This window comes from Leucoraja erinacea, chromosome 7 (genome assembly GCF_028641065.1).
Source record: "Leucoraja erinacea ecotype New England chromosome 7, Leri_hhj_1, whole genome shotgun sequence".
Taxonomy (NCBI): domain Eukaryota; kingdom Metazoa; phylum Chordata; class Chondrichthyes; order Rajiformes; family Rajidae; genus Leucoraja; species Leucoraja erinaceus.
The window spans coordinates 73,807,066-73,820,327 of NC_073383.1; the positions used below are offsets into that span (position 1 = coordinate 73,807,066).

Here is a 13,262-nt window from a genome sequence, read left to right on the forward strand (position 1 = left end):
AGAGGCCACAGCCTCAAAATTAAAGGGTGTACCTTTAGAAAGGAGAAGAGGAGGAATTTCTTTAGCCAGTGGGTGGTGAAGCAGTGGAATTCATTGCCACAGATGGCTGTGGAGGCCCTCAATAGATATTTGGAAGGCAGAGATTGACAAATACTTGGTTAGTAAGAGTGGAAGGGGTTATGGGGAAAAGGCAGGAGAATGGTATTGAGAAGGGAAAGATAGATCGGCCATGATTGAATGGCGGAGTAGACTTGATGGTCCAAATGGCTTAATCCTGCACCTACAACTAATGAACTTATAATTGTACTTCTGCAGCAGCTGATGAAACTGTCAAAGCTGCCACAGCCAGACATAAAAACAACTTTTTTCCATTCAATAACCAAAAATCTGTAGCCTCCTTTTGCTCTGGTATTTTATTTAATTCACATGTTTAATCAATAATGTATTATTATTAAGGTTTAATGTTTATGTGTCATTCTTAATTGACACTCTATGTTATATTGTCACTTGCGGGTGGAGCACCAAAGCAAATTCCTTGTATGTGAACATACTTGGCCAATAAACATTCATTCATTCATTCATTAACTTCATAAACTTTATGCTCCCTTTATGTTTTCTTACAGGTGGGAGCCCATTTACCTGGTGGATTGGGAGGACCAATGAGAAACAGACTTACTGGGGAGGTTCATTGCCGGGAGTTCAGAAATGTGCTTGTGGAATGGAGGAGAGTTGCCTGGACAACAAGTACCAGTGTAACTGCGATGCTGACAAAGATGAATGGTATGGTGATATTCTGAATGAGATTAAGTCAATGCTAATGGATCTCAGTGTTAAGGGCCTGTCCCATGGGCATGCGACTCCATGCGGCAAGCGCGACCTAAAGGGCCGGTCCCACCAGCATGCGCCTGCATGCGGCAAGCGCGACCTAACCAGAAGCGGGAGCCGCGCGGAGGTCAAGCGAGTGACATGAAGTGCGAACGAAGTCCGCGGGAAGTTCGCGCGTGACGTACGGCATTGAGGCGGCTGAGGGCCGGCAGCCGTTGCCGCGCGGAATTTTTGAACAGGGTCAGTTTTTCGGAGCCCCGCGCGATGTCGGGACCAGCTCCGCACAACTCCATACGGCTCCGGCGATCGAAGTGGGCCCGGCCCCTCGAGGCCATACGGCTCAAGCGACCACGTTAGGTTGCGCTTTCCGCATGCAGGCGCATGCTGGTGGGACCGGCCCTTTAAGTAGGGCTTGCCACATGGAGTGGCATGCCCGTGGGACAGGACCTATACTCATTGATTCCTTCAATAGCCAAAGACCTTACAAGAAATTAAAGTGTGGACGAGAATGATCCCAGGAAGGAGTGGGTTCACAGACGATGAACGTTTGATGTCACTTTGCCTCTACTCGCTGGAGTATAAAAGGATGAGGGGGTGACTTCTTTGAAACCAACCGAATAGTGAAAGGCTTGGATAGCGTGGATATGGAGAGATGTGTTCATCAGCGGGAGAGTGTAGGGCCAGTGGGCTGGAGGGTAGCCAATGACAACCCACTTTTTAAGAAAGGAGGGAGAGAGAAAACAGGGAATTATAGACCAGTTAGCCTTACATCGGTGGTGGGGAAGATGCTTGAGTCGATTGTTAAAGATATTATAGCAGCGCATTTGGAAAGCAGCAAGTGATTTATGAAGGGGAAATCATACTTGACTAATCATCTGGAATTTTTTGAGGATGTAACAAGTAAAATGGATAAGGGAGAGCCAGTGGATGTGGTGTAACTAGACTTTCAAAAAGCATTTGACAAGGTCCCACACAAGAGATTAGTGTGCAAAATTAGAGCACATGGTATTGGGGGTAGTGTATTGACATGAATAGAGAATTGGTTGGCAGGCAGGAAGCAAAGAGTAGGAAATAACGGGTCCTTTTCAGAATGGCAGACAGTGACTAGTGGGGTACCGCAAGACTCAGTGCTGGGACCCTAGTTATTTACAAGATACATTAACGATTGAGAGGGGGAATTAAATGTGACATCACCAAATTTGTGGATAACACAAAGCTGGGTGGCAGTGTGAACTGCAATGAGGATTCTGTGAGGCTGCAGGGTGCCTTGGATAGGTTGGGTGAGCGGGCAGATGCATGGCAGATGCAGTATAATGTGGATAAATGTGAGATTATCCACTTTGGTGGCAAGAACAGGAAGGCAGATTATTTTCTGAATGGTATCAGATTAGGAAAAGGGGAGGTGCAACGAGAACTGGGTGTGCTTGTACATCAGTCACTGAAAGTAAGCATGCTGGTACAGCAGGCAGTGAATAAAGTTAATGGCATGTTGGCCTTCGTTGCAAGAGAATTGGATTTAAGGAGCAAAGAATTCTGACTGCAGTTTTACATGGCCCTGGTGAGATCGCACCTGGAATATTGTATGCAATTTTAGTCTCCTAATTTGAGGAAGGACATTATTGCAATTGAGGGAGTGCAACATGGGTTCACCAGGTTAATTCCCGGGATGGCGGGACTGTCATATGATGAAAGAATGGGTCGACTGGGCTTGTATTCACTGGAATTTAGAAGGATGAGAGGGCTCTTATGGAAACATATACAATTCTTAAAGGATTAGACAGGCTAAATGCAGGAAAAATGTTCCCGATGTTCGGGGAGTCCAGAACCAGGGTTACATTTTAAGAATAAGGGGTAGGCCATTTCGGGCTGAGGTGAGGAAAAACTTCTTCACCCAGAAAGTTGTGAATCTGGTACCCCAGAAGGCAGTGGAGGCCAATTTGTTGGATATTTTCAAGAGAGATTTAGTTCTTAGGGCTAAAGGAATCAAGCGACATGGGGAAAAAGCAGGAATGGGGTACTGTTTTTAGATGATCAGCCATGATCATATTGAATGGCGCTGCTGGCTCAAAGGGCAGAATGGTCTACTCCTCCACCTATTTTTCTATGTTTCTAAAGTATGTTCCTTTCGGAAGGAGATGATGAGGAATTTATTTAAACAGAACGTGGTGAATCTGTGGAATTCTTTTCTACAGAAGACTGTGGAGGCCAAGTCAATGGATATTTTTAAGGCAGTGATAAATAGATTCTTGATTAGTACGGGTGTCAGAGGTTACGGGGCGAAGGCAGGAGAATGGGGTTGTTGGGGAGGGTTAGATCAGCCATGATTGAATGGCGGAGTAGACTTGATGGGCCAAATGGCCTAATTCTGCTCCCATCACTAGTGAACTTATGAACCTATGAACCTATTGATTCTTTAGACAGGTACGTGGATAGGACAGGTTTAGAGGGATATAGGCCAAATGCAGGCAGGTGGGTGTAGAGAAGGTGGGACATGTTGGTCGGCGTGGGCAAGTTGGGCCGAAGGGCCTGTTTCCCCAATGTATATGACTATAAAGCCTCTCGTAGTGTCTCATTAAAAACCTTCCTCTGAGCTCCGATACATATCTTCCAGTATTAATAAATCTCACATTCACGTTGCAAGTACTAACCTGGTGAATCTGTGTTCCCACTCCACTCTTTTCTGGAAAATAAGCTAAAATCTCCAAGCGTTGTTGCAAATGAGGTCTCATCAAAACCTCCTTGGCAACTCGCTCTTGACTTTCGGAACTATTCTAGAACCAAGAGCGGCATGGTGGCACAATGGTAGAGTTGCTGCCTCATAGCGCCAGAGACCCGGGTTCTACTCTAACTCCAGGTGCTGCTTGTATGGAGTTTGTACTTTCTCCCCGTGACCGCGTGGATTTTCGCCGGCAGCTCCGGTATCCACCCACACTCCAAAGATCTACAGGTTTGTAGGTTAATTAGAAACATAGAAACATAGAACATAGGTGCAGGAGGAGGCCATTCATCCCTTCGAGCCAGCACCGCCATTCATTGTGATCGTGGCTGATCGTCCCCAATCAATAACCCGTGCCTGCCTTCTCCCCATATCCCTTGACTCCACTAGCCCCTAGAGCTCTATCTAACTCTCTCTTAAATCCATCCAGTGATTTGTCCTCCACTGCCCTCTGTGGCAGAGAATTCCACAAATTCACAACTCTCTGGGTGAAAACGTTTTTTCTCACCTCAGTCCTAAATGGCCTCCCTTTTATTCTAAGACTGTGGCCCCTGGTTCTGGACTCGCCCAACATTGGGAACATTTATCCTGCATCTAGCTTGTCCAGTCCTTTTATAATTGTATGTGTTTCTATAAGATGCCCCCTCATCCTTCTAAACTCCAGTGAATACAAGCCTAGCCTTTTCAATCTTTCCTCATATGACAGTCCCGCTTGGTCAAATTGTGAAATAATTGCCCCTAGTATGTGTGTCAGTATGCGGGGATCGCTGGTCGGCGTGGAGTCGGTGGGCCGAATGGCCTGTTTCCATGCTGTATCTCAAAACTAAACGGAACTAATTGTTTAATATAGTTCCCGCATGGCTTTTTCACTCCGCCATCAGGCACATTTCCTTTAATGTTATTTATTTTGTACAAAAGTGGGAACAGCTCTTGGGGATGCAGTGCTGTCGGCCTAAATCGCTAACCTCTCCCTCCAGGAAATACTATTTAAAACTGCCATCCACAGACTGTCATCTCCCTGACAATTCAACCTCAGATGGTGCATATCCCTAAGTTATATTCCATGTCTGTGACTGGCAGCCAAGAGCTTTAGGAATGCCAGCTCCCCGACCGAGATAAATGGTTGCTCGAGACAGTTCTGTCAGGTGCATCTTCTGATGGAGTCTGCTTCATCTCGGACTCCTGACATCATGCCAGCTTTCTGTGAAGCTCCAATTTAAAACGCAAAACATTTAGATGCCTGCTGTCAGGCAGATCTCTTTCAAGCATCAGTCTTAACTCCTTGCCTTTCCTGGTGACAGTCCCCATAAACGTACAGAAATACTTTCGATAAATCTCTGCTATGCATTTCTGAAAAAAAAAACCTCCTGGACCGACTGTTAAATTTCAACCTGGCCAGCCCGTCAGTTGCAATGGGAAGGAGTGTATTTATGCTACTTAGTTTAGTCTAGTTTAGTTTAGGAGATACAGCGAGGAAAAAGGCCTTTCGATCCACTGAATCCACGCCCACACTTTAACACGACCTAGGGACAATTTAACATTTATACCGCGCCAATTAACCTACTAACCTACTTTATTTGCAGACCAATCATGGGCCTGTCACACTTTGCCGATTTTTTGTGCGACTGCCGCAAAATATTCAAAATGTTCAACGTTTTTCGGCGACGGTGACGACAATATTTGCTGTCGTAGGTTGTCGCCAGGTGCTGTATGTGAATTCCATTAAAACTAGTCCCTGGCAATCGCCTAAAGAGTCGCCAACGTGGGACAGGCCCATCAGTCTGTCCAAGGTTCTGGACCTGAAAAGTCACCTGTTCATTCACTCACCTGCTCTGTCACTTTGAGTTTTGCTCAGGATTCCAGCATCTGCAGTATCTCTTGTCTCGTTATTTAGTTTACTTTTACTTTCGAGATACAGCCCACCGAGTCCACGCTGACCATTGGTCACCCGTTCACACCAGTTACCCCACTTTTGCATCCGCTCCTTATACTCCAGGGGCAATTTACAGAGGCCGATTGTCCTATAAACCCACACGTCTGAAGAAGAGTCTCGCCCCAAATCGTTACCCATTCCTTCTCACAAGAGATGCTGCCTGTCCCGCTGAGTTACTCCAGCGTTTTGTGTCTGTGGTTGGTTTAAACCAGCATCGGCAGTTCCTTCTTACACGCACATCTTTGAGATAGAAACATAGAAACATAGAAAATAGGTGCAGGAGTAGGCCATTCGGCCCTTCGAGCCTGCACCGCCATTCAATATGATCATGGCTGATCATCCAACTCAGTATCCCGTACCTGCCTTCTCTCCATACCCGCTGAAACCTTTAGCCACAAGGACCACATCTAACTCCCTCTTAAACATAGCCAATGAACTGGCCTCAACTACCTTCTGTGGCAGAGAATTCCAGAGATTCACCACTCTCTGTGTGAAAAATGTTTTTCTCATCTCGGTCCTGAAAGATTTCCCCCTTATCCTTAAACTGTGACCCCTTGGACTTCCCCAACATCGGGAACAAGATGAGGGAGGAAGCCGGAGCACCAGTAGGAAACCCACGCGGTCACAGGGAGAATGTGCAAACTCCACACGGACAGCACCAGGAGTCGGGATCGAACCCGCGCGTTTCTGGCACCGTGGGGCAGCGACTTTACTGGCTGCGCCACTGTGCTGCCCTGATTATTTACTTTGTTGGAGAGAAGAAACGATGGGAAGAAGGGTCTCGACCCAAAAGGTCACCCATTCCCTCGCTCCAGAGATGCTGCCCGTCCCGCTGAGTTACTCCGGCATTTTGAGTCTATTTTCGGTGTAAACCGGCATCTGCAGTTCCTTCCTACACGAGAGTAAAATAAGGGTTGGAGACCGAGACGGGAAGCTCGGCAAAGATTTCCAGTAACAACATAATTGTTTAAGAAGGAACTGCAGGTGCTGGAAAATCAAAAATGCTGGAGAAACTCAGCGGGTGCAGCAGCATCTGTGGAGCGAAGGAAATAGGCAACGTCTCGGGCCGAAACCCTTCTTTGGACTCCCAACATAATTGCGATTGGTTATGAACTGTCAGGTAAAAATGTGAAAGCGGGCAGTGTAAGCTATCCCAACAAGCGAGCGTGTAGAGAAATGGGATTGAACGATATGGTGAGAGTGGTGAAAGGGTCGGCAGATTAAAAGGAAACTAATCTTCACAGGTCCATTGGCTTGTATCGTGTTCTTTTTGCGAGATCTGTACATAAGATTGAGGCAATTGGGCGAAAATGTCCTTTCACTTGCGTAACCTTTATTTCATCTTTGTCACGGATTGAGCAGTTGTCAAGTGGTCGCAAACTCTCCTGATTAAATCTCCAGGGAGTGAAACAAGATTTGCGTAGGATTTTGAGGCCGTATCACTTTCAATCAGGCCGGACAGGCCTTAATCGATGTAAACCTCCATGAAATGCAGCACTCATCTCTTTGGACATGTAGTCTTCAACACAGCAACGTAGATGGCCACTGAGATGCAACACGAAACAAGAATGTCCTTTCATTAACTCTTGCTTCATTCCAACGTTGACCAATTCCACAGATGACGAGGCAAATAGAGTCACAGAACCTTACAGGCCCTTCAGCCCAACTTGCCCACACCAGCCAACATATCCCATCTACACTTGTCCCACCTCCCTGCATTTGGCCCATATCCCTCCAAACCAGACCAGAGAGCTCTGAAGAAGCATAAAACCATTTTTCAGGGTTTGGGCATGCGAGAGGCAGGAAACATGTTCCCGAACCAGGGGCCACAGTTTAAGAATAAGGGGTAAGCCATTTAGAACGGAGACGAGGAATCACTTTTTCTCACAGAGAGACGTGGAAATCTCTGCCTCAGAGGGCGGTGGAGGCTGGTTCTCTGGATACTTTCAAGAGAGAGCTGGATAGGGCACTTAAATATAGCGGAGTCAGGGGATATGGGGAGAAGGCAGGAACAGGGTATTGATTGGGGATGATCAGCCATGATCACATTGAATTGCGGTGCTGGCTCGAAGGGCCGAATGGCCTACTCCTGAACCTATTGTCTATTATCTATTGTCTAACCATATACAGTGTACCTGTCTAAATGGTTCTGAAATGTTGCAATAGTACCTGCTTCAACTACCTCGTTCCATACACCTACCACCCTTTGCGTGAAAAAGTTACCCCTCACCTTAAACCTATGTCCTTTGGTTTACAATGACCCTTCTGTGGGCAAGAGACTCTGGGGGCGTCTACCCGATCTAATCCTCTCGTGATTTTGTACACCTCGATAATATCGCTCCTCATCCTCCTGCGCCCCAAGGAATAGAGACTCCTAGCCTGCTCAACCTCTCCCTATAGCTCAGGCCTCGGAGTCCTGGCAACATCCTGGTAAATCTTCTCTGCACCCTTTCCAGCTTGACAACATATTTCCTATGTCTGCTTTCAGTCATGCAGCGGGCTAACATGGTTTGCGACGCAAAGTTGCAGTCGTACATGGCGTTGGTGAGGCTACATTTTGGGTAGAGTGTTCACCTGCTATAGGAAGGATGCCATTAAGTTGGAAAGGGTGCAGAGAGATCTGAAGAAGCGTTTCGACCTGAAACGTCACCCATTTTGTTTTCTCCAGAGATGCTGCCTGACCCGCTGACTTACTCCAGCATTGTGTGTCTGTCTTCGGTATAAACCATCATTGGCAGTTCCCTCCTACACAAGGCGTAGTTTCCGCTGTTTGTGGGAACGTGCCTGACTGGATATTAGCGTTGAAGCAATCAATATTTAGTACACTAAATGAAGGGTGAAATGCAATTTCCATGCACTGATTCATGATATCCATTAATCATTAGACTGGCACCATTTGCAGTATCAGTAGATGAAAAGTAGTTGGAGATGAGAGGAGATCCATCAAGATGTTGGCTGGATTGGAAAGAGGAGAATGTTAACTACAAAGAGAGGATGGACAAACTTGTATTGTTTGCTCTGTACCAACTAATATTGAGCTGATAGACCAGATAGAAATATATAAAGTAACAATGTTACAATATTTTGAGATTAAAAAAATCAAGTCTGTAATTTATGCCATCAGATAAAGCATAAAAAGAAGTTTAATTTGACACCTAATTCACTTTCATACCTTCAATAATAAAATAGTTATGGCCATTTTCATACTCGGAAATTAGCATCTTGTTCCCTATTGCTTTTTCATTGACTTAACACAAAAGCTGTGATCGAGAACAGTCCAAAGCCCATAACTTTCTTAAAAACTAAGAGAACTGAAAGAAATGTTCAGTTATTTTGGATTGAAGCATTCTGAAACAAATATGAAACGTTCTTACTTAGATGACTTGAAATTAAAGCATATAATTAGTTAGTTACCTAATTGTAGCTAATTACAAAATTCAATTACTAGATCTAAACATCTATCCATTTCTTAAGAATAGATTAACATTTTTAAATAGCCCAAGTGTCCAAATAACATTCACACAAGAATTCACAATATAACATATTTTTTAAATCTCATTGTCATGGGTTTATAGGCCAAATGGAAGAAATTTTATGTTTAATACCTGTAAATTAATGATCATTTAAATCAGCTTGCGAGTGGGTTTTTCTGGAACGCGATCACTTGGAACATTGCGGTTGCGGTGATTTAGTCCCCCATATCGGCAGTAAATACACTGCCGGTTCGTACGGGGGGAAAAATCACGGTGCTGGCTTGAAGGGCCAAATGGCCTCCTCCTGCAACTATTTGCTATGTTTTCTATGTTTCTATGTTTCTATGTTTCTATCCATATCAGCACTCTACCCCCAATACCATGTGCTCTCATTTTGCCCACTAGTCTCCTATGTGGGACCTTAGCAAATGCTTTCTGAAAGTCCACGTACACTAAATCCACTGGCTCTCCCTTGTCCATTTTCTTAGTTACATCCTAAAAAAATTTCAGAAGATTAGTCAAGCATGATTTCCCCTTCGTAAATCCATCCTGACTCCGACCGATCCTGTTACTGCTATCCATATGTGCCGCTATTTCATCTTTTATAATTGACTCCAGCATCTTCCTCACCACTGATGTCAGGCTACCAGGTCTATAATTCTCTGTTTTATCTCCCCCTCGTTTCTTACAAGGTGGGATAACATTAGCTGCCCTCCAATCCACAGGAACTGACCCTGAATCTATAGAACATTGGAAAATTATCACAATGCATCCACGATTTCTAGAGCCACCTCCTTAAGTACTCTGGGATGCAGACCATCAGGCCCTGGGTTTTTATCAGCCTTCGGTCCCATCAGTCTATCCAACACCATTTCCTGCCTAATATGAATTTCCTTCAGTTCCTCCATCACCCCAGATCCTCTGGCCACTAGTCCATCAGGGAGATTGTTTGTGTCATCCTTAGAGAAGACAGATCCAAAGTATATTTTCAACTCGTCTGCCATTTCCTCATTCCCCATAATAAATTCACCTATTTCTGTCTTCAAGGGACTCACATTTGTCTTAATTAATTTTTTCCTCTTCACATACCGAAAGAAGCTTTTACTATCGTCCTTCATATTCGTGGCTAGCTTACCTTCGTACCTCATCATTCCCTCATTCTTGTCATCCTGCTAGCTTCACTGCTCGTTATCAAGTCTTCCACAGCCAACAATGGACGACTGTGGGCCCTTTGGTCTTCAGTGCTGTCTCTGGTCTGTACTGGACCTTTTGAGACCTCTAGTTTCCCTTTACCCTGACTCTCAGTCCAAAGCATGATCTCAACCTGAAAGGTCACCTACTCCTTTTCTCCAGAGATGTTGCCTGCCCAGATGAGTTACTCCAGCATTTTGTAAATCTTAAGTCTAAAATAATAATTGGAAGTACTGGACCAGGCAGCGTTGGGCAGCAAGAGAAATTTTCATAAATTCATAAATGATCGGAGCAGAATTAGGCCACTCGGCCCATCAAGTCTACTCCGCCATTCAATCATGGCTGACCTATCTCTCCCCCCTAACCCCATTCTCCTGCCTTCTCCCCATAGCCCCTGACACCCATACTAATCAAGAATTTATCTATCTCTGCCTTAAAAATATCCATTGACCTGGCCTCCACAGCCTTCTGTGGCAGTGAATTCCACAGATTCGCCAGCCTCCGATGAAAGAAATTCCTCCTCATCTCCTGCCGAAAGGAACGTCCTTTAATTCTGAGGCTGTGGCCTCTGGTCCTCGACTTTCCCACTAGTTGAAACATCCTCTCCACATCCACTCTATCCGGCCCTGGATACTGATGATACCTTTTTCTCTGCTTGCCCCAGTGTTGGACAAATATGATCTGAGGAAATAATTGCAATTCTTTCAGTGAAGAATTATCAGAATAAATGTTTGCGTTCTCCACTATATTTAATGCTTACGTCTGCGTTGGAAAATGGGCAGAATTCTGCTGTCTGTGGCAAAAGGAAAGAGGAGATTGTTGAGTCAAAGGGGCTGTCCCACTGTGGCGACCTAATTCGCGAGTTCAGACGGGTTTGCCCTCGACTCATACTCGCAGCATGGTCAACATGAGGTCCTAGGAGGTCTTTGTAACTCTTCTTCATGCTCGAGAGTGCTTTACTTAATTTGATCTGACTGTGGCAATGCCAGGAAGTATTCTGCTAAAGCAAATATTGTCAATTTTAACCACTGGTCTCCTTTCATTTTAGACACAGTGTTTGGGGAAATGGGGAGTTGCAACTGATTGAAGTATGAAATGAGATCTAGTTTCGTTTATGTGTAGGAAATAACTGCAGACACTGGTTTTATTCATTTACAGTGTATATATGCATGATAAGGAATACCATTTAGTGCAAGGTAAAGCCAGCAGAGTCCGATCAAGGATATAGACAATAGACAAAAGGTGCAGGAGTAAGCCATTCGGCCCTTCGAGCCAGCACTGCCATTCAATGTGATCATGGCTGATCATCCCCAATCAGTACCCTGTTCCTGCCTCCTCACCATATCCTCTGACTCCGCGATCTTTAGGAGCCCTATCTAGCTCTCTCTTGAAAGTATCCAGAGAACCGGCCTCCACCGCCTTCTGAGGCAGATGTCCAAGGGTCATCAAAAAGGTAGATAGTAATTCAGGACTGCTATGTGGTTGTGGTAGAATGATTGCGTTGCCTGATAACAGCTGGGAAGAATCTGTCCCTGAACCTGGTGTTGTGCATTTTCACACCCATTTAGAGATATAGCACGGAAACAGGCTCTTTGTGACACCGAGTCCACACCGACCAGCGATCCCCACACACTAAAGGGCCTGTCCCACTGCGGGGACCTAATTTGCGAGTTTAGAGGAGTTTGCACTCGCCACAAACTCGCAGCGTGGTCAACGCTTGGTCCTAGGAGGAGACTGGAACTCTCCTTGATGTTCGAGAGAAGTTCCCGCATACTCGCAGCCTCAGTTTGGTCGAGGAAAATGTTTCAGCATGTTGAAAAATTTTCCACAAGCAAAGATTGGTCGGCATGGTTCTTTTGAACTCGTAGTGCAGTGGAGTGGGGTCGCCATGTGGTTATAAGCAGCCGAGGGCAGCCGTAGGCAATCTCCTTTGCTGACTGGGCATTTTAATTGGCTCATTGTAGTTTTCAGAACCAAGGAAAACCGACCGGTAATGTTAAATGCCCGCTAAAATTTATTAAAAGTTGCCCGACTTCTTAAAAGTGTCTCCCCCCCCCCTTCTCCCTCCCTTTCCCCCCCTTCTCTCCCCTTCTCTCCCCTTCTATCCCCGTCTCTCCCCCTCCCCGCTCTCTAAAGAACTTACTGTACACTGTGCAAGCCGTCTTTTGCCTTCCTGTTCATCGCGGGTGTGAATTTCAGACAGCGCTCCCCCGCTTTCCCTGGCCCCCGCCTTTGCGATATGTTTGTTTGTGTGTGTGTGTGCTGAAGGTTGATGTGTGTGTGTGTGTGTGTGTGTGTGTGTGTGTGTGTGTGTGTGTGTGTGCAGCTTGCGGTTTCATCGCTGACGGTCGATCCAGCTCGAGGTTTTTCAGGCGAGTGCCCTCGAGCTTGAAGGTCGAAGACAGTCGCTGAAAAGTCGCGTAAGTGGGACAGGCCCTTAAGACTATCCTACACACACTAGGGACTATTAATATGTGTACCAAGTCCATTAACAAAGCTGTATGTCTTTGGAGTGTGGGAAGAAACCGAAGGTCTCTGGGAAAACCCACGCAAGTCACGGGGACAACGTACCAAACTCCGTATAGACAGCACCCGTAGTGAGAATCGACCGCGGCCCTCGGTCGCTGAACGGAGACGAGGAAACACTTTTTCTCACAGAGAGTGGTGAGTCTGTGGAATTCTCTGCCTCAGAGGGCGGTGGAGGCAGGTTCTCTGGATGCTTTCAAGAGAGAGCTAGATAGGGCTCTTAAAAATAGCAGAGTCAAGGGATATGGGGAGAAGGCAGGAACGGGGCACTGATTGGGGATGATCAGCCATGATCACATTGAATGGTGGTGCTGGCTCGAAGGGCCGAATGGCCTACTCCTGCACCTATTGTCTATTGTCTATTGTAAGACAGTAGCTCTGCTGCTACGCCACCATCCGCCCACTTTAACCCTGACAAGTATGAGATGATAAAAGTGGTCTGTTCTTGATTTACAGTTTACTAATTATATAAAGACAGAGTGCGCTCTCGACTACTAGGGCAGAACGGTGGCTCAGTGGGATAACAGCTGTCTTACAGCACCAGGGACCCGGGTTCGATTCTGACTATGGGTGCTTTTTGTATGAAGTTTGTCCATTC

The 13,262-nt window shown here is 45.8% G+C and overlaps 1 protein-coding gene across 1 annotated transcript in view; it reads left to right on the plus strand.

The window, feature by feature from the left end:
- LOC129699107 (contactin-associated protein-like 5) overlaps nucleotides 1-13,262 on the plus strand; it is a 1,038,064-nt gene that overhangs the window by 795,731 nt on the left and 229,071 nt on the right. Inside the window, exon 14 of the mRNA XM_055638766.1 lies at nucleotides 624-780. Within this exon, the coding sequence (XP_055494741.1) occupies nucleotides 624-780 (157 nt within the window). The remainder of the gene's footprint in view (nucleotides 1-623; nucleotides 781-13,262) is intronic.